At 45.4% G+C, this 21,056-nt stretch overlaps 1 protein-coding gene across 1 annotated transcript in view; it reads left to right on the top strand.

Annotated features, from left to right (window-relative positions):
- The window catches only part of LOC138528696 (chemerin-like receptor 1), a 37,721-nt gene extending 19,523 nt beyond the window's left edge, over nucleotides 1-18,198 (top strand). The window contains exon 2 of the mRNA XM_069640555.1: nucleotides 16,819-18,198. Coding sequence (XP_069496656.1) covers nucleotides 16,830-17,927 — 1,098 coding nt within the window. The 5' untranslated portion in view covers nucleotides 16,819-16,829 and the 3' untranslated portion in view covers nucleotides 17,928-18,198. The remainder of the gene's footprint in view (nucleotides 1-16,818) is intronic.
- Nucleotides 18,199-21,056: the final 2,858 nt, after the last annotated feature.

Here is a 21,056-nt window from a genome sequence, read left to right on the forward strand (position 1 = left end):
TGACTCCAATCAAGCATTCCCACTAAGTCAGTGCCTTGTCTGGGATTGCTCAAGGGAAGCCCTTATTTATATATTTTTATGACAAGTTATAATCTGGATGATGAACCCTTGTATAACGCCCCTCTCTTAGAATCCCCCTGACCCCACTGAGCAAGAAGTAGGTTTGTTTTGCAAATTAAAAAGGTTTATTTGAAAAAGTAAACAATAGATATATATCACACTTTTATAATAAATTAATATTTGATATCACACTTAAACATATGACAATGATCAACAATGGATGATGTTATACTAGCACACTGGTTTAATTACTTATGAGTAGTATAGAGGATAAGGTAGATGAGAATGATTTATGGTTTCAAGGAGATGCAAAGATGAATAAAAGGCAGTACAGAAATAAACTTGATATGATTTCAGCAAAAGATAATATGATCACTTTTTCTCTGACAATTCACTCCCCCCCTATGCAATGTAAGGAGATGGAAGTAACAGACACAGGGCCTCATTATGACCCAGGTGCTAATGGGTTAACGGCGCCGTAAAAGGCTGCGGCACCGTTAACCTATTAGCGCCTAATTATGAGGTCCCTTTGCGGGACCCGACCTTAACGTCTGGTGTAGACCAGCCAATAAAGTAGGGACCAGCAAAGGGATCTTGGTGCTAATTATGGTGCCGCAATTTGCGGTACCGTACATAGCGACTTCCCCATTCCCGTAGAGCCCTATGGGGCAAAAAAGGGAATGGGGAAGGGCCATGGAGGAAGGGGGAATTACCGCCCTGCCAACCTTGTAATGGGGTGGTAATTCCCCCTTTCTCCATGGCGGAGTCAGTAACTTACCAGCATGGACCATGGTGCTAATAGCGCCATGGTCTTCCGCCAGGGTCGTAATGAGGTCCACAGTCTTCAGGAATACAATCACAGTACAATACGAATTCAGTTCCCCCGTAGCAAGCTTATAGCACCAGGGATGATTTTGAAACACAGGCAAAAGACTTTCAGGTGATTTGCAAGTGAGTGAAATATGCTAAAATTTTAATTCCCTCTAGAGGTTCAGGGTGAGTGAGAGATACTTTAAATCAGTTCAGGTCCACACTAACAATGATTAATGAGGGATTATCAGGTTGAAAACGGATTTTAGGAATGGAATCAAAGGACAGATCTTTCTACACGTGGTTGAAATGAAGCAAAATGTCACATCGCGGCACTTTCTTTCGAGTGCATCGAGCGCAATTACGGAGGCGCTATAAGGAGTAGAAAGTCAGTTTAGAGCTTTTTGGAAAGCTGGGAATCTTAGCTTTACAATACATGTTCCTAAGATGCACAGTTCCAAAGATACAGACAATTTGGTAAAGGTAGTTTTTCAGAAATGAAATTACAGTTTCAGAATGACAGATGCGCTTTGAAAGGTTTGAATCAACAGGAGGAACACCCGATTTCTTATGATGCAGTTCTAAACAGGTTCAAATGTTTTGAATCAGATTATTTTAAGCTAAGAGATGGGTTCTGCACAGTTCTAGTGGGTACTCAGACTATAAATTTGAAAGGAATGGCCTCGTCACGGATCTGGTCAACAAGTTTAGCTGCGGTTCCCTCTGCTCATCGGGTCAATCAGGCACCGGTTCTGCTCACAGTGGTCTGGTCTGGGTCTCTGGTTCTGCTGGTCTGGATCAAATGGATTCTGGATACTGCACTGCTTTCTGGGTACTGGTTCTGTTCTGGATACACAGGACTCTTAGCAAGCAGCAAACCGCACAGCCCGGCGGTTGAATAGTTTGGTTTGGTTGCTAGGTTCTGAAGGCCTGCTGAAGAGTTCAGCTCTTTCGAGTTTTTGTTCTGGAGTTAGTCTGGATCTCTGGAGTTCTGGATTTTGGAGTTCTCCTTCAGCGTGCTGTGCAGGAATTCAGTTGACGGTTGGAAAATGAATGTCTCTGTCCGGCATCCAGTGGCTCTTTTTATGTCTTTTGAAAATGGGTGTGGATGCTAACTTTCTATGCCCAACCCACTCATGATTTGATAGGTCAAGGATTTCGCTTTGACCTTATTTGAGAAGGGAGCAGTGAGTCATCCTATGTCATCAAGTGTCATGTTTATGCCTCAAAAGAAAGAACACTCCCCTTTGCTTTTACCTTAGAAAATCATTTTCATAACTAAACATATTTCCCAAATACACAAGTGGTTGACATTACATGTACATATCATATATTACTTCGGGTAGGTCTCTGTTCCAACTCTGATGTTTCTAAGAGCCAGGGTACAAAATTGGCAACTTATTTTCGTTTTTAGTTGGTTTACCAATATTGGATTTTTACCAAAAATTACACAGATGTACACCGCCTTTCTACACATATTCCAGTAAATTTTCATTTTTCTAGCATGAACCCCGTGTCTGCAATCTCCATAATTCATGGGGTTTTGCCTCAGAACATGGTACAGAGTCCTAACACCTCTTAGAATGTGTACAGAAAAATCACAAGAATAATGATATTAATTATATAATGTTGACAAGTCCGTACTATGAATTATCCATCTTTTTAAAATTATGCTCTGGCCCAGATGGGTGTGGTTTCCCAAAGCACATGGTGGAATTTCTGGTTTGTCCACTTCCTCCAACTCAAGTTGCTCACAGAGGCACTGCCCCTCCCAGTTTCTCTCAAGAGGAAGCCATTTATGAACCCCCCTAATTTAACATTTGCCTGAGCCAAGGAAGGCTCATTATTCTGTTTCCCTCCAGTCCTAGGTGCTCCTCCCCTGATTCAATCAGGGAGGTGTCCTCTCCTTTTGGTGGGGGCAGCAGAATTCAGCCAGGCCTGGGAACAGTGGCTGAGCAAGTTTCAACTCCTGTCGGGGGTAGTTGCCAGGCAGAATTCACTCTCTCCAAGCCAGGCTTCAGCCAAATGTCACTTTTGTTCCCAGTTTTTCTTCATTCAAATCAAACTTACAATTTTTACACATGTAGCTAGAATGCTGATTCTAAGCTCAAAACTATGACATTTAACAGTTGCAAACTATGTGACACTCAACAGTAGGTCACTCATGTATTTTAAACATTTAGATTGTAGTGGCTTTCAGTCCAATTTAACTTAAGCTGCTGACATCCACAGCTTAGCCAGTTTTGTTATAAACATTGTTTTGGGCTCTTCATCTTTCCAGATTTCGTATGCACACAAGACTACTTTCTGCCAAATGTCTGCTGGTGTTCATTGAGATTTTTGAATATCTTGCAATGTTTAAAATAGGCATTTTTAGCTTGCATTTCAGAGAAACAAAGGTGGTTTCAAAGCGTTTTTTGAGCTAACAGGCACTGCTGTTTTTCCTTTGGCACCACGTTTCACTGATGGCACTTCAGGCCCACCATGCTCGCACTGGTGGGTGGCAGGTTAGGCGACCATTTTGGTGTGCGCAAAAACTGCACGGTTTTCCTGGATTCTGGCGCAATGTGGGCTTTTTCGGCCATCTTGGATTTTCTGAGCCCACAGCCCCAAATATTGCAGCATAATAACTTGAACGTGGGTCTAGACACTCAACAAGCCCCCCCGCCTGACTGCGCTTTGATTACGAGTCGAGGGGGAGTCGGGTGCAAAGGATGTTTTGATCCACGCGCTTGGATGTCCGCATCATCTTCTTCCGATTCCGCAGATGACAAAGTTCAGCATCTTTTCCTCCATCAGGGTGGATCGATCAGTTCTCCTCGCCCGTCCTGATGGGAGTTTTGGGCGGTACCCCGGGCCCCTCGGATCTTTGCTCCCGGTCTCCAGGTCGTCTTCCGTGGTCAGTCTCCAAGTTTTCTTTCTCCTAGGATGACAAAGCACAGCGGCAATACCTATTCGTAGACATTTCTCCCCCACTATTGATATAGTGGAGCGGCATATACATTTTATAAATCAATAGAAATTTACATTCTTATTTTTAAAGAAAACAATATATAATTATAAGACATTTTCGTTCAAGAAACATAATATTTTAGAGACTATATGTGGGATATTTTAGGGTTAGAACTGAATTACTCTGGAGCGGCCCCCTCTGGTATTGCAGAGGACTCCTCCAGTTGCTGCAGAGTGTGCCTGGGATGGCAACACTTTAACTGATTTATATGGACCCACTTGTCTTCCCCTTCTGCCACACTACCTTTGGGGATGCGGATCTTGTAGGCAACTGGGGAGATCTTGTCTATAATTTCAAAAGGTCCCTTCCATGTAGGCAAAAATGTTCGCTGTTTGGCCTGGTTACTTTGGAAATTGTATAGATAGACCTGGTCTCCCACATTATATACTTTCCTGGAAGTTTTCAAATCGTAATGGGTCTTCATGCTATCAGCTGATCTTTCTAGATTTCGCTGAGCATAGGCAAAAGCATGTTGAGGTGTTTCCTTAAATTCTCCACATACTCATGAGGTGTGGAGGCATTTATCAATGTCTGCTCTTGGGTCCTGTAGAGCAAATACTGGGGAAGCACCATCTTGCATCCAGTCATCAGCTGAAATGGTGACATTTTAGTTGCAGATGAAGGGGTAGATCTGATGGCCATTAGGACCAGAGGTAATCGGATATCCCAACTTGGCCCAGAATCTGCCACAAACTTTTTTAATATGCTCACAATGGTTCTGTTGTATTTCTCCACTGCACTCAGAAGAGGCTGGCCGGTAAACAATATGGAGCTTCCTTTTCATCCCCAGTATCTCCCACATAATAGTCATTACTGCACTGGTAAAATGGCTACCTCTGTCTGATTCATTCCTTTGGGGTAGACCAAAACATGAAAAGATGTGGTTGATCATCAGGGCAGCTGCTGCTTCTGCCTTGCAGTATGGGGCCGGGAGACATTCCAGCCACTTGGTAAACAAGCATGTGACTGTCAACATGTACTTGTTTCCCCTAGAGGAGCGAATCACAGGGCCTATGAAGTCGATTTGCAAATCTGACCATGGCAGTGTCATCCCCCTCTTTTGGGGAGGTGCCCGGTGTTTGAGGGATGTTGGGTGAAATTGTGCACACACAAGACACCCCTTCAAGTATTGGTCGATGTCCTGCCCCATGTGTGGCCAGTATGCAACCTCTCTTAAGATCTCAAGTGTTGTATGAAACCCCCTATGACCGGCGGTGGCCGCATCATGGGTGTGACTTAACATCAGGCTTCGGAATGAGGTAGGGACCACCCACTGATCATGGCCAGCTTGGGATTTCCTTACCAACAAACCGTCTTGGATTCAGAACATTTTTGGACATTTCATCAACACTCTAAAGTCCTCTTTCCCAATGTAATCAGTATCCGTTAGGGGTCAGTTTTCCGGGTCCTCAATGTGTTGGTAAAACTTACCAATTATTGGATCCCCCTTCTGAACCGTAATCAAATCAACATTTGGGGTCTCCTTACTCCTTTGTGCAGTTGAAAGATCATTGTGAGCATTTGTCTGGGTCCTAGTGATAGCAGTGACCTGGATTTCCCCCAACAGGGACTCAATTTCTATTGGATCCCCTTGGATAGCCCCGGTTTTGGCCAGCTGATCAGCTAAGTAATTTCCAGTTTTGTCTGGTCCCTCTACTTTGGAATGACCCTTGATCTTTATCCAGTAGATGGTCATCCCATTCAATGTGACCAGATCATCAATATTTTGGATTAACTTCCCATGTTTCAGGGGTTTGTTATTAGCATCCATCCACATAGACAGTGGGCATCCCCTCACACTTGTCTTCTTCAAAGACTTTGTGTGGGGAATTAAGGTATGCCTCCATGTTGTCCTTGATTTTTAGACTTTCGTCCCCGAGACAGTTTTCTCTGGCACAATCATGCAAGTCAGCCAGACCTTGCGCAAGGGGACTCTTCTTGTTTTGGCCATATCTGACCTCCACAGGAAAGCCTTGCATTGACAGAATCCTGGAAGTAATTTGGGAATTACTCACATTTCCGGCCCAGATTCTGTCACTTTGGAGATATTGCAGAGGCTTCTGTGGAGTCTCCACTATGATGTGTTCCCCCTGGATGAACGGGTGGTAATTCTTCAATGCCCACACCGTTGCCAGGAGTGCCTTCTCACAATCGTTGAATTTTTCCTCCGCAGAGGATAAAGTTTTGCTCGCATAGGAGATTACTTTATTGACCTTGTCATGCTTTTGGCATAATACTGCCGTCAAGCTCGTATTAGAGAACCCGGTCTCCAGGAAAGCCTCCTTGTTTCTGACAGGGTAAGCTAGGCAGGGTGCTTGTGAGAGGCTTCTTTTGAGCTGTCTTACTGCCTCGGATTGTTCTGGAACCCATTCCTACTTGACCCCCCCCTTCAAGAGATGAATCAGGGGTCTGGTGATCTCTGTGTAGCCCTCAATGAACTTTCTGCTGTAATTAGTCAGTCCAAGGAGGCTCCTTAGTTCCCGCAGAGTTGTGGGGTCTTTCAGTTTCTGAAGTGCTTTCACTTTCTTTTCTTGGGGACAGAGACCCTGAGGAGTAATCTCATGCCCCAAGAAATTAACACGGGTTCTACACCACTGTGCTTTCTGAAAGGAAAGTTTGGCTCCGGCCACCCTCAACTGTGTCAGAACATAACGGATCTCTGCTATATGTTCCTCCACAGATGAACTTTTGATGAGGACATCATCTACATAAGCCAAGTTACCCCTTGAACCCAGGTCAGGCATGGCCTTGTGTAGGAAAATGTTGAACTCATTGCCGGAGTTGAGGTATCCAAAGGGATTCCGGGTCCATGTGTACTGCTGGCCCCCAAAGGTAAAAGCCATTTTGTATTGGTCCTCCCTACTGACAGACACGGTCCAGTATCCATTGGTCAGGTCTATTGCAGTGAATACCTGTGACCCCTGAATCTGGGCCAGCCCTTGGTCAATGTAGGGCAGAGGCCATCGGGAGTTATGGACCCGTTTGTTGAGCTCCCTAAGGTCAGCACAGAGTCTCCACTGGCTGTTTGGCTTCAATATTCCCAGCACCAGATTACTGAAGGTGCTGTGTACTGGACGGATTATTCCCCAGGACTCAAGGTTCTTAATTATTTCAGTAAGGGACTCCATGGATGCGAGAGGCAAACGATATTGCTTCACAAACACTGCAGTCATGCCAGGGTCCGTGGGAATTGTTGTTGTGTGGATGTCGGTGTGACCACAGTCATATGAGTCTACCGCAAAGAGATCTTGGAAATCCAAGAAAACTTGTTTCAACTTTTGCTTCTGTTCCAGAGTCACGCAGGCATCAGCTAGGTTGACTCTCTCTTCCACCATCTGCTTGAAGCCTGGAAAGACTTCTGGTTTTGCTATCTCAGCGGCCTCCTCCAGCTGGGTGGAGAAGTCCTTGGTGCTGATTTGGACTGCAGGCTTCAGGTGGGAAAGGCAACCCTCATGGACCTGGAAAATCACCTCATCCCTTCTGAAGTCACAAGTCACATCTTCCTTACCATAAGGGCAGGAAGTGTATACCAGGAAGTTCCCCCCATGCCAGGTAAAGATCCTGTCTGGTGTTGTATTGTCATCACTGTCACTGTCAAAACAGTCCTTGGGGATTGGCCCTTACAGTTAATTTCCTAAATCAATGGAGAAATGTCGGTTATCAACCGCCATTCCAATAATGGTGCCTGCGGCTAGAGTGATACTCTTTAAGTCACTGTTATCCACCTCTATTGGTATGGTGTCATGTTCTATGTTGACTAATGGTGTTGGGTTTACCCCCAACCCTTGCTGTTGGAGAGAAGCATTTAGATGAATATAAGCATCAGGGTTTTTCAATGTTTGTCCTCTTTTAATTTTCACTCCCAGGGAGAATTGTCGGGTCCTTTCTGGGATGGTGACTTCCTCTTTAATCTGAACTTCAACTGCATAAGGTAGCAATTGAGCTGCCCCAAAGGCTTTTTCTGGATCATCAAAGCCCAAGGGATTATTTGCTAATCGGGACCAAGCTTTGAAGTTTATTAGGTCCAAACTAATGGCAGAGCGATTGAGAATATCACTGCCTAAGTAAAAGGCGGCAGTGACGTCTCGCATGACCCAACAATTACGGACTATGCTCTTGTTGCCAATGGAGATTTTGAGCATACACCTGCTTGGCAGGATATGTTTGGAATTGGGTGCTTCCAGGTCCATTTCCCATTCGTCTATCAGTTTGAATGTGGGAATGGCTGGATCTTTTGGGAGTTGGCGGAACATGGCTTCGCTGATGAAGCTCTTACCGTTGTTCAAACACACTCGAGCGAGAACAGAGTCCTTCCCATCATTTAACTGAACAGGGATGAACAACTGCTCTCCAATTTGCTGAATATCAGCCAGGCTCTGAGCTGATTTCACATCTTTCTGGACTATCCGAGTGGGAGTGTCTGATTGTGGATTAGTAAAGAATTTCAGAGTGTTTCCTTCCAGTGTGGAATACCACCTTAAACTGGAGGGAAGGTTGATTTTCAGAAATAAAGAGGACCCCCCATCACCAGTCTGTTGTCCTACTGCTATTACTGTCACATCTGGAATTTGGTTGTTCTGGAAGTGAAATTCTACTTGGTCAGATTTTTGTTCAACCATGTGGCATGTGCCGTTTAAACTAATATGGTTGACACTCTGTTTTAATTTTATTGGTCGGCTAGTCTGGGTCCAGAGGACCTTGTTTAATCAAACTATTAGGGGTGACAACCTTCTCAGGAGGTCATTCCCTAGGAAACAAGGGGTGCCCTCTGGAGTCACTACTATGACAAGGTGTTTCACCTTGTGTCGCCCAATTTTGATGTCCAAATCTGCAGTACCCTTGATGGGAATTTCCTTCCCGTCAAAGTTCTGGAGTTGTCCTGGAAGAGAGTTGAGAGGAATACGGTAATTCCCCCTCACCCCCTTCCTGCGTTTAGTTCATCAAAGGCCCTTTTGGACAGAAGAGTAGCTTGGGATCCAGTGTCCACCAGTACCAAAATTGTACACTGTCCCTGTACTTGAACCGGGGCATAGTATCTTCCCTTCTTCTCTGTAAGGGGGCACAGATAATTCACATTTTTGGACAACTGGGGGGCTAATTTTCTGGTTTTGGACATTGAGAGAGAAGAGATTTGGGCAAAATTCTGTGGAGAGTCTCGGGAATCTGAAAGAAAAAGTTGGCAACTTGAAAGAGGATATTCAAGTTCCCCTGGTTCCGGTCCTGGGCTGCCCCCCCCCCCTTTTTGGAGGCAGTCACCAGAATGGGTTTGAAACAGGGTTTTTGGTATTGTTGGTTCTGGGGTAGGATGATGGGCGGCAACAGCTCGATCCCCACATCTACCCAGTCTGTTGATTCGGTTTTAGGTTCCCCTGGTTCCGGTTCTGGGCCGCCCCCCCTTTTTGGAGGCAGTCACCAGGATGGGTTTGAACCAGGGGTTTTTGGTATTGTTGGTTCTGTGATAGGATGATGGGCGGCGACAGCTCAATCCCCACATCTACCCAGTCTGGGTTGGAATCCCTTGGGACTCATTTTTCCTTGGGAGGAGTCCCCCCATCTCTGAAGGAGAAGATCCTTTTCCCAGGATCCTCTGAGGATCCCTCTCCCTCAAATTGGAAGACCTGTACCTCCTCCACAAAATGGGTCTGTTTGGGTACTTTGTTTCTCCTACCTCCTCTCTGCTCCTTGGGTGGCAGACTTCCAAGGGTAGGAGATTTTGTTTCCAGTTCCTGGGTTTCCAGGGGCTGTTTACAAGTGGGGAAGGAAGCTTCCTCCAAGGCTTTACACCCCCTTCCCCTTGTGCCTCCTCCCTGGGAACCGGTGGGTTATCGGGGTGCTGCCCCCGTCATTGTTCTGGAGCACCAGGCCCAGAGTTTGGGGCATTCTGCGCCAGCATTCTCATCTGAGGATTCTGCTGAGCCCTCAGCACGTGACCCAGCTCCTGTGCCAGATTTTGGACCTGGCGCTGTAACTGTGAAACACGCTCAGGCTGATACAGGGTTCTATTTTCTCCACGGGGCTGATCCCGGGAAAGGTAGCTGTCCCTTCTCTGGTAGTATCCTGGGTTGGGAAGATTTGGGTACCCCTCCACCCTTGGCCTCCCCTCTCCCGGATTCGGTTGTCTGGGCTCAGGGAATTGGGGATAGAAGGATGGATGATTTTGGGGCTGGAAGTTGGGTGGATACCTGGGGAACAAGTTCTGCCCAGGATTTGGTGAATTTCTGCCCCCCTGTGGGAAGTTAGGAGGGAAATTCCCTGGGTCAGGTGCTTGGCTGGATCCCCCCCTTGGGCTGGAGGAGTCCACACGTAACCCAGGATGGGTCTGTTTCCCTTGTAGCGGGGACTTACGTAGTCAGGGGAGCGAGGGACCCCATTTGTGGGATTACCTCCTTGACTCCCTGTCTGTGACTGGCCCGAGGGCCTTCTGGGCTGTGAATTGTTCAGTGCAGGCAGGTTTTTAGGCCCCCCATCTCCAAATCTAAAACGGGGGCAACCTTTACCTCTGCCACCTTCGCAGCAGCAGGGGTGCTATTGGTTTTGGGGTTTTTGGGCTGATTCTTATTTTCCACCGGTTTCTGCACCTCACAGATGTGGGTGGCTTGCTCAATGACCCAGTCTAAAGATCTTTTCACGTGAAAATCTCTCACGAGCTGGGTCATCATGTATTTGGGTAAGGCATGGAAAAATGTATTAACAAATTCCTTACTGTCGGTGCGCACCGTTTTGGTAGTCTGCGCAAAAGCACGCTTTAACTCCTGCACAAATTCTTGTGGGGCCTGATCCTCCCCACATTACAAATTGTACGCCGCCTTCCGCGGCTCTCGAGGATTTCTATGAACAGAAAAATGTTTCAAGATGGCCGCCCTATAGGTGGACCATCTTGAATGATTTTGGTCCTCCAGCCCCGCAAAGAAACTGGAGTATTCTGGGGAGAATGTCCATTTGACGTACTGGATGCAGCTACTGCTGTCCTTCAAATCAAAAGTCTCCATCATTTGCTCAAAGAGCTCCAAGTGTTCCCAAACAGAATACTTGGAGTTCTTGTGATAAAGCGTGATGACACTCCTGATTGCCTTAATCTCTTTTAAGGGGTCATTAAGCAAGGCCCTTTTTGCCTTATTGGCCTTTTGGTTCGGGTAACCCTGGTCGATTCATCCTCCGACTCAGAAGCACTGCTCCCAGAGGTGGCCGTCTGATCTTCCAGGTTTTCCTGGATTCTGCGAGCCTGGGAATGGCTGGCAGAATGTGGGGACCTGGTTTCCTGTGTCCTGTGACGCTCAGAGGAGTCTTCAGATCCCTCCTTGCTACCAGGATTTGATGGGTACCCCCCCCCCACTGACCTAACTGGGCAGAGGTTTTCAGGATGCCCTTAGTGGGCCTACTCTCCTGGGGTTCCCCACTAAATTGCACTGTGCTTGGGTGCCCATACCCGGATGCCCGCCCCTCCATTCCTGGGTGGTACTGGCCTATGAGCCCCATACTTTTGGCTGGATTGTAATCTGCCATCCCTCTGACCCTGTGCTCATGTGCGCCAGGGGTTATGGGGGTGGCAGAGTCCAGGGACTAGGAGAGATGAAGGGCTCTGGTACTAGGGCTCCTGAGGTTATGCTCAGGTGTTTCCCTTTCCAAGCGAACTTCATCTCTATCAGCCCCTGCTCCCTGTTGCAATGCAAGAGCCTGGGCTTTCAGTTCCTCAACCAAGGCCTTACTAGACTCTATCAGTCTCTCCTGCATGGCTGCCTGTGGCTGGAGCCTATCATTGTGTTGACAGAGAGCCTAATTTTCCATCTGTGCTTCCTGGTTTGTCCTGGAATACTGGGCCAGTCTTTGCTGCAGGAGGTTTACCTCCTGAGTCCCATCCCTACTGGCCTGCTCCTTTCTTGCCAGAGCATCTTCCACCCTCCGGGTGTGCTCTAACAAGTTCTGATGCTCTTTTTGGAGGTCACCCAGTCCCTGGAGGGCCAAGTGATTTTCTTGAATTTTTCTTTTTAAGTGGCAGACTTCCTGGCCTAAGGTGTCCCTTTCCCCTGCATCTGTGCCGCCAGGTCGTCCCTCTGCCGTTGAAGGGCACCAGCTTTCTGGCGCTCTTCATCAAACTCTGCCTGGGTATCCAGGTATTTCAAAATCAATTTGTTGCTTTCCTCTTTCTCTCTATCTAGTTGGATTTGCAGGGTGGCTACCTGCTCTGTGTGTGCCCTGTTGAAATTGATCTGTTGCTCCAGATTTTTCTGGCACTGCAGTAAGGAGTCCAAACTGTCTTGGTGCTGTCTTGGTGCTCCTTCTGCAAAGCCAGAAATTGTATCCTGGTCAGCCTTTTCCTGTTGCAGGATATCCATATCCTCCTTTATTTTAATGATGTACTGTCTACTATCATTTTCTGACTCCTGGCTCCTGTGCAGCCTCTGCTCAGAAGAGTCCAGATCAGATTGGGCCTTCTCTAATGCCAACAGTTGTCTACTTGCCAGATCTTGGCCTTCAGCACATTTGTCCTGCATGGCTCCCATATATAGATACAAATATGCCGCTATCCTGACAATCTTGTTGTGTTCATCTTTAGCTTTAGGAGCCATATATAGTTCACTCAGGGCCACATGTAAGGGACCCTGATCTCTACAGATATCTGACCCAGTTGTAGTGACCTGTTGTGTGATCGCCTGCAACCATACATTTTGGTCCTGTTTAGACCATTCACCTCTCACAAACAGTTTATGTAAGAGGTGCTCTCTCGCTATTTTGATGTCTACCAGTGTCGTCATTCTGGAAATTGATTTACCGAAGTTAGTATTTTATTTTGCAAAACAGACCATTTCTTGAGAGCGTTCCTTTTTGAGGGGTGTTTTCACAGCATAGCACCGCGTGGTGATCCAACAGGATTTATGAATCCTATCAGTTAGTACACTGTATTAAGCTACACAAGCGGTAGATCTAATCCAGAATCCCAGACAAGCCCCCACTCTGTTAATGACTCCAATCAAGCATTCCCACTAAGTGAGTGCCTTGTCTGGGATTGCTCAAGGGAAGCCCTTATTTATATATTTTTATGACAAGTTATAATCTGGATGATGAACCCTTGTATAATGCCCCTCTCTTAGAATCCCCCTGACCCCACTGAGCCAAGAAGTAGGTTTGTTTTGCAAATTAAAAAGCTTTATTTGAAAAATTAAACAATAGATATATATCACACTTTTATATTAAATTAATATTTGATATCACACTTAGAAATATGACAGGGATCAACAATGGATGATGTTATACTAACACACTGGTTTAATTACTTATGAGTAGTATAGAGGATAAGGTAGCTGAGAATGCTTTATGGTTTCAAGGAGATGCAAAGATGAATAAAAGGCAGTACAGAAATAAACTTGATATGATTTCAGCAAAAGATAATATGATCACTTTTTCTCTGACAATTCACTCCCCCCCTATGCAATGGAAGGAGATGGAAGTAACACACACAGTCTTCAGGAATACAATCACAATACAATACGAATTCAGTTCCCCCCGAGCAAGCTTATAGCACCTGGGATGATTTTGAAACACAGGCGAAAGACTTTCAGGTGATTTGCAAGGGAGTGAAATATGCTAAAATTGATTTTAATTCCCTCCAGAGGTTCAGGGTGAGTGATAGATACTTTAAATCAGTTCAGGTCCACACTAACAATGATTAATGAGGGATTATCAGGTTGAAAACAGATTTCAGGAATGGAAGCAAAGGACAGATCTTTCTACACGTGGTTGAAATGAAGCAAAATGTCAAATCGCGGCACTTTCTTTTGCATCAAGCACAATTACGGAGGCGCTATAAGGTTTAGAGCTTGTTGGAAAGCTGGCAATCTTAGCTTTACAATACAAGTTAAATTTTGTTCTTAGGATGCACAGTTCCAAAGATACAGACGATTTTGTAAAAGGTAGTTTTTCAGAAATGAAAATACAGTTTCGGAATGACAGATGCGCTTTGAAAGGTTTGAATCAACAGGAGGAACACCCGATTTCTTATGATGCAGTTCTAAACAGGTTCAAATGTTTTGAATCAGATTATTTTAAGCTAAGAGATGGGTTCTGCACAGTTCTACCTGGGTACTCACACTATAAATTTGAAAGGAATGGCCTTGTCACGGATCTGGTCAACAAGTTTAGCTGCGGTTCCCTCTGCTCATCGGGTCAATCAGGCACCAGTTCTGCTCACAGTGGTCTGGTCTGGGTCTCTGGTTCTGCTGGTCTGGATCAAATGGATTCTGGATACTGCACTGCTTTCTGGGTACTGGTTCTGTTCTGGATACACAGGACTCTTAGCAAGCAGCAAACCGCACAGCCCGGAGGTTGAATAGTTTGGTTTGGTTGCTAGGTTCTGAAGGCCTGCTGAAGAGTTCAGCTCTTTCGAGTTTTTGTTCTGGAGTTAGTCTGGATCTCTGGAGTTCTGGATTTTGGAGTTCTCCTTCAGCGTGCTGTGCAGGAATTCAGTTGACGGTTGGAAAATGAATGTCTCTGTCCGGCATCCAGTGGCTCTTTTTATGTCTTTTGAAAATGGGTGTGGATGCTAACTTTCTATGCCCAACCCACTCATGATTTGATAGGTCAAGGATTTCTCTTTGACCTGATTTGAGAAGGGAGCAGTGAGTCATTCTATGTCATCAAGTGTCATGTTTATGGCTCCAAAGAAAGAATACTCCCCTTTGCTTTTACCTTAGAAAATCATTTTCATAACTAAACATATTTCCCAAATACACAAGTGGTTGACATTACATGTACATATCATATATTACTTTGGGTAGGTCTCTGTTCCAACTCTGATGTTTCTAAGAGCCAGGGTTCAAAAATGGCAACTTATTTTCGTTTTTAGTTGGTTTACCAATATTGGATTTTTACCAAAAATTACACAGATGTACACCTCCTTTCTACACATATTCCAGTAAATTTTCATTTTTCTAGCGTGAACCCTGTGTCTGCAATCTCCATAATTCATGGGGTTTTGCCTCAGAACATGGTACAGAGTCCTAACACCTCTTAAAATGTGCACAGAAAAATCACAAGAATAATGATATTAATTATATAATGTTGACAAGTATGTACTATGAATTATCCATCTTTTTAAAATTATGCTCTGGCCCAGAGGCGTGTGGTTTCCCGAAGCACATTGTGGAATTTCTGGTTTGTCCACTTCCTCCAACTCAAGTTGCTCACAGAGGCACTGCCCCTCCCAGTTTCACTCAAGAGGAAGCCATTTACAACACCCCCCCCCTAATTTAACATTTGCCTGAGTCAAGGATGGCTCTTTGTTCTGTTTCCCTCCAGTCCTAGGTGCTCCTCCCCTGATTCAATCAGGGAGGTGTCATCTTCTGTTGGTGGGGGCGGCAGAATGCAGCCAGGCCTGGAAAGAGTGGTTGAGCAAGTTTCAACTCCTGTCGGGTAGTTGCCGGGCAGAATTCACTCTCTTCAAGCCAGGTTTCAGCCAAATGTCACTTTTGTTCCCAGTTTTTCTTCATTCAAATCAAACTTACAATTTTTACACATGTAGCTAGAATGCTGATTCTAAGTTCAAAACTATGACATTTAACAGTTGCAAACTATGTAACACTCAACAGTAGATCACTCATTTATCTTAAACATTTAGATTTTAGTGGCTTTCAGTCCAATTTAACTTAAGCTGCTGACATCCACAGCTCAGCCAGTTTTGTTATAAACATTGTTTTGGGCTCTTCATCTTTCCAGATTTTGTATGCACACAAGACTACATTCTGCTAAATGTCTGCTGGTGTTCATTGAGATTTTTGAATATCTTGCAATGTTTAAAATAGGCATTTTTAGCTTGCATTTCAGAGAAACGAAGGTGATTTCAAAGCGCTTTTTGAGCTAAGAGGCACTGCTGTTTTTCCTTTCGCACCACATTTCACTCATGGCACTTCTGGCCCACCACGCTTGCACTGGTGGGTGGCAGGTTAGGCGATCATTTTGGTGTGCGCAAAAACTGCACGGTTTTCCTGGATTCTGGTGCAATGTGGGCTTTTTCGGCCATCTTGGATTTTCTGAGCCCACAGCCCCAAATGTTGCAGCATAATAACTTGAACGTGGGTCAAGACACCCAACAGATCATCCTTGTGCCTTTCCTTGCCTAAATGAGCCAGTGGTCCTATTTTGCATGATGAGTCTGGTGATTCGTCTGTCGTTGGATGAGGCAGGTGTTCGCCACTGTGTTGTCCATCTCTGCTTAGATGACAATGCTGGTCCTTTTTTTTAGATAAGGTTGGTAATGCTTCTCTGCCGCTTTCATCTGAAGATCCTCCTTTACCTAACTGCGCATTGTATTCAGTTCTGCTTTGATGAGCCTGGTGGGCCTTCTCTGATTGAATGAAACTGGTGACTCTTTATCTGACAGCCCTTTGCTTGAATGAGTCTCCCCATTCCATTTTTGGATGAATCTCGTGATTCGTCTGTTGCCGGATGAGTCTGGTGGCTTTTTTGATTGGATGAACCTTGTGGTACTTCTCTGTTTTGATGAGCCTGGCAGTAATTCTCTGCTTTTATGAGTGCAGTGGTTATTTGCTTCTAGGATTGGCCTTGTCTGCCCTTTTCCACCAAGACGAGTTGAGCAGTCAGTGTCATCAAATCATAGTGGATGTTCTCTCTTAGCATGTGTCTGACTGTCCTTTGCTTTATTGATGCTGGAGGTCCTGGGTCTAGCAGTTATAGACTGTTGAGCGAACCTAGTGCTTATATGTCGTGGCAATACCCCTTTGTAACGTACGTGTTTAGTTGCCCCCAAACTCATACTCAATCAGTGATACATAGCAATGGAGCTGTTGCATGAATGCTAATGCTTTGTAGAATCTACATAGGGTGTGCTGGGTGAAAATGTAACTGCTGTTTTTATTTTCATTTCTATGTTTTCAGTTGGCTTCATAACATGGTCACTGATCAACTCACTGCTTTTCTTTCAGGTACTGAAATTATGAATGGCACACTTCTGACGGAGAATGCTACCATAAGGGTCTTCTCTCCAAACACCACCACTCAGCCATTGAAAATGAAGAGGATCAACTGCGAAGACTTCTCAGATTTCAGGAAGTCAATGCAGACATTGTCCCTGTTATTCTACAGTCTGGCATTTCTTCTCGGGGTAACAGGTAATGGCCTGGTCATCTGGATCACTGGGTTCAGGATGAAAAAAACTGTCAATACAGTGTGGTTCTTGAACCTCTCCATTGCCGATTTCATCCTCACCTTCTCCCTCCCCCTCGGCATTACCTATACTGCTATGAACAACCACTGGCCCTTTGGGACAATCCTATGCAAGATCATCAGCATGGTGGGAATTTTGAACCTGTATGCTAGCATCTTCTTCCTGGTAGTCATCAGTGTTGACCGTTGTTTGATGGTGGCCTATCCGGTGTGGTCTCAGAATAATAGAACTCCCAGAATGGCTAGGTTGGTAGCCATGACTACCTGGATTGTTGCTCTTGCCTTCAGTTTACCAGCACTTGTATTCCGTGATACTCTTACAGGCAGAGGGAACACAACCTTCTGCTTCAACAACTATAACTTCACTGATCCACAAATAGTGTCCCTGGCACAGATGAGGAAGATGGCCATGTCCTTAACAAGCTTCATATGCGGATTCCTCATCCCATTTATCGTGATCTTTTTTTGTTATTCTGTCCTCACCTGCAAGTTGAAGAGAAGTCAACTAGCCAAGAGCAGTAAACCATTTAGAATCATGTGTGCAGTGGTTTTGTCTTTTTTCCTCTGTTGGCTCCCGACCCACATTTTCATGCTGATCGAAATGGGTTTAAAAAAAGAGAGCAGCTGCCTTATGAAGCGGGCCTTCCTGATTGGCTCGCCAGTGGTATCTAGCATTGCCTATTTCAACAGTTGTATCAACCCAATAATCTATGTCTTCATTGTGCGGGACTTCAAGGAGATGCTGAGAACATCGATCCTCTCAGTGCTAGAGACAGCATTCAAAGAGGAGCCAATCACTGCCCAAAGTAGGTCTACATCTGTGCAGCAGGAAGAGAGCAACATGAACATGATCCTGCCAACTAGATGACTGGAGAATGCCAAAGTATCACACACAACCAGATCGGTCTCCTCATGCAGCATGTGGGTGTGCTTTGAGGGACCTTGGTTATTGGGCATATCGTGTGTAGCCATGCTTGCTAACTAACTCACAGTCAATTGTTTAAGAACATTAGACCTTTTTCAAAGCACCTTTCACAAGGTTTTGTAAAACTTGCACCAGTGTAGGTATGCTTTTGGGGGCAACAAGTCCTAAATTCCACAATGAGAACAATTCAATTAAAGTTGAGCTGGCAAAGGTATGTGCTGTAAAACTTGCATTGGGATGCTTGCAGATACACTCGTTACCCCAGGCTAGAATAGTTTTGAAGACCAATTAAACTATTGGAATAGATTTAGCAGAGGGTAGTGCATGCAAGCTTACTCTAATTTATTTTCGAGCAATTCAAAAATTTTGAGGGGCAGAGAGATATTTATAATCTGGGTCAAATAGCAAGAACAATAATTGTATTTGTGTTTATTGCTGTGTTTTATATAGTGCTCTAGGCAATGGACGGCCGATTCAGATGCCTTATGTTAGTGAGAGTGATCCAAGGAGGACAAGAGAAGGCATGACAATGGCTCAGACATCAAGGTTTCTAGGCAGAGGATATGTGGTAGGGCTTGAATGCTTCTCTCAGCGTCATTAACTTTGATTCTAAGCAGAGATATCTAGAAAGGACATTCCTGTGTATGGAGTCCTTAAGTACAGCAATTGGATCCTAAAATATTTGAATTGAATGTTAAAATCGACAGAAGTTTTGGGAGGTAACTCTCGGTCATCTTGGTGGCTGGTAGAATTGCCCATGGGGCAGTGCTGTTGTCACTTATGTGGGCCAGTGTTGAAGTCGATGCAACATTTCTTTGGAAGCCATCGCATTAGGCTTTTCACACATGTATTATGGCCTGAGAGTTTGGGGTCAAAGATCATGCAAATTTAATGAATACAAGTTCCCCACTCTTATTAAATTACTTAGACTGTATTTTAAAGCATTTGACTGCTCAGCATTGTGTCTGCCATGTCTTACACCCAGCAGTGTACCAGTTTGTGTGTTCCATAGGGCTGACCCTCATCCTCTTGTGAGCAGCTCCCTTCTCGTACGTCGTTGACCTTCTAGTTGATACCTTGTCTGAATCTGCCTCTGACGTTGGCACACCCCTGGACACGTGATACATTCCTTCCTGTCAGGCAGAGTGGTGAGTTAAAGTCAGTCAGAGTTCTGATTACACACCTCATTACAAGTTTGGAGGTAGCCATGAAGCTATTAGCTCCATGGCTGCCTCCAAACCGGGCTCCTTTACCGGGTTCCTGCAATGAGGAGTAACCGGATAATTCTGACATAGGAGGACCCAGTATTTCCTCCTTGCAGGAACCCATCCCCATTTGAGCCCCCATAGGGCTCAATGGGAATGGGGAGGGAGGTAATAACGGGCAGATTACATCTGGCCTGTTATTACCTCCCTCTTCCCCTCGTGGGACCCCGCAAAGAAATCTGGTTTACCAGACGTCTGATCCGGGTCCCGCGAAGGGAACCTCGTAATACGCGCTCCCAGAATGAAGGGGCCGATCCCGTACCGGCCCCCTTCATTCCGGGAGCGCCAGGGTCGTAATGAGGCCCATGGAGATCAGGGAACATCTTTTAAAAGGCCACAAATTAACTTTTCTGATAAAAAATGATCTATTGTAGCATCTGTTTGTGTTGTGTGCACTATTGCAGGAGGCAGTGGAATGCTATGAAGTTGTATGGAACCTTACAGGTCATCAGGAAAAAGGCAATCGGGTTTCCGCCCGGGACATGGGACCGAATCGGCCCTACTAGATCTCAAAATCCAACTAATTGACATCATGGACAAAGGCAAACCTGCACTCCTGCTCCTGCTAGACTTATCTGCCGCCTTTGACTTGGTCAATCACGATATTCTAGGCACGCAACTCAAAAATGAAGCCCACTTCTCACCAGAAGCCATCTCATGGGTCAAATCATTCCTCGAGGGTCGACTCATGAAGGTCTTTTCTGACTCGGCCAGCGCTACCGCCGCCACTATCCATTGTGGCGTCCCACAAGGGTCCTGCACCGCCCCTACCTTATACAACATCTTCACCCTCCCACTCTTCAATGTCCTGGACCGTTGTCACATAGCCTACACAAATTATGCTGACGACACCCAAGTCCTGCTCCCTCTCACAGGGATCTATGAACATGACGCAGCAGCATTAACCAAGATCTATACAGCCATCCAAACCTGGATGGCAGCCAACGGCCTCTGCCTAAATGGGGACAAAACAGAGATCCTACTAGTTGGCACCATAGAAACTCTAAACAAACTCCCACCGCGGTACAAATCCTTTAACATAGACAACTCCACCATCACAGTCACCACTGCAGTTAAAACGTTAGGAGTATACCTTGATTCCACTCTTTCCATGACACGACAAGTCAATGCCATAGCCTCCTCTGCTGCTCTTACCACCAAAGTAATCAACGCTGTCAAACCCTTCCTATCCACTAAAAACTGCCTGGCCATAGCCAGAGTCACAGTAGGCACCAAATTGGATTACTGCAATGCTCTCTTCCTAGGTACGTCTGCACAAAACCTAAAAAAATGCAAGTAACACAAAACAACGCCCTAAGAGCAGCCCTAAGCATCCCTAAAAGGGAGCACATCTCTCAAGCCAGGAAAGAAGCTCACTGGCTACCCATAAAAGAAAGGATACTATTCAAATCCATGGCCATCACCCACAGATGCCTCTCCGCCAAAGCTCCCCCATATCTTTCTGAAAGAATCACTCTTAACTCATCCATCAGACCCACCAGGTCACATTTGACGAACCAGATATATGTACCCACATTCAAAAGAAGCAAAGCCGGTGGGTCTAGCTTTCAACACCTAGCACCTAAAAATTGGAACGCACTCCCTACCGTGCTAAGGAACGAAAACACATACCAAGCCTTCCGTAAAGTACTTAAAACCACGCTGTTTAACTAACTCCATCCTATCCTACTGTACTTAATTAAGCACAACTGTAAGTATACATGCATGAATGCTCTGCACTGTATCTGTATTTACTCCATGTACGCCTGTAACAAGTAAGCTTGCTTTCAGCGCCACAATGCCCATG

Source organism: Ambystoma mexicanum, chromosome 1q (genome assembly GCF_040938575.1).
Source record: "Ambystoma mexicanum isolate Mex_15411 chromosome 1q, UKY_AmexF1_1, whole genome shotgun sequence".
Taxonomy (NCBI): domain Eukaryota; kingdom Metazoa; phylum Chordata; class Amphibia; order Caudata; family Ambystomatidae; genus Ambystoma; species Ambystoma mexicanum.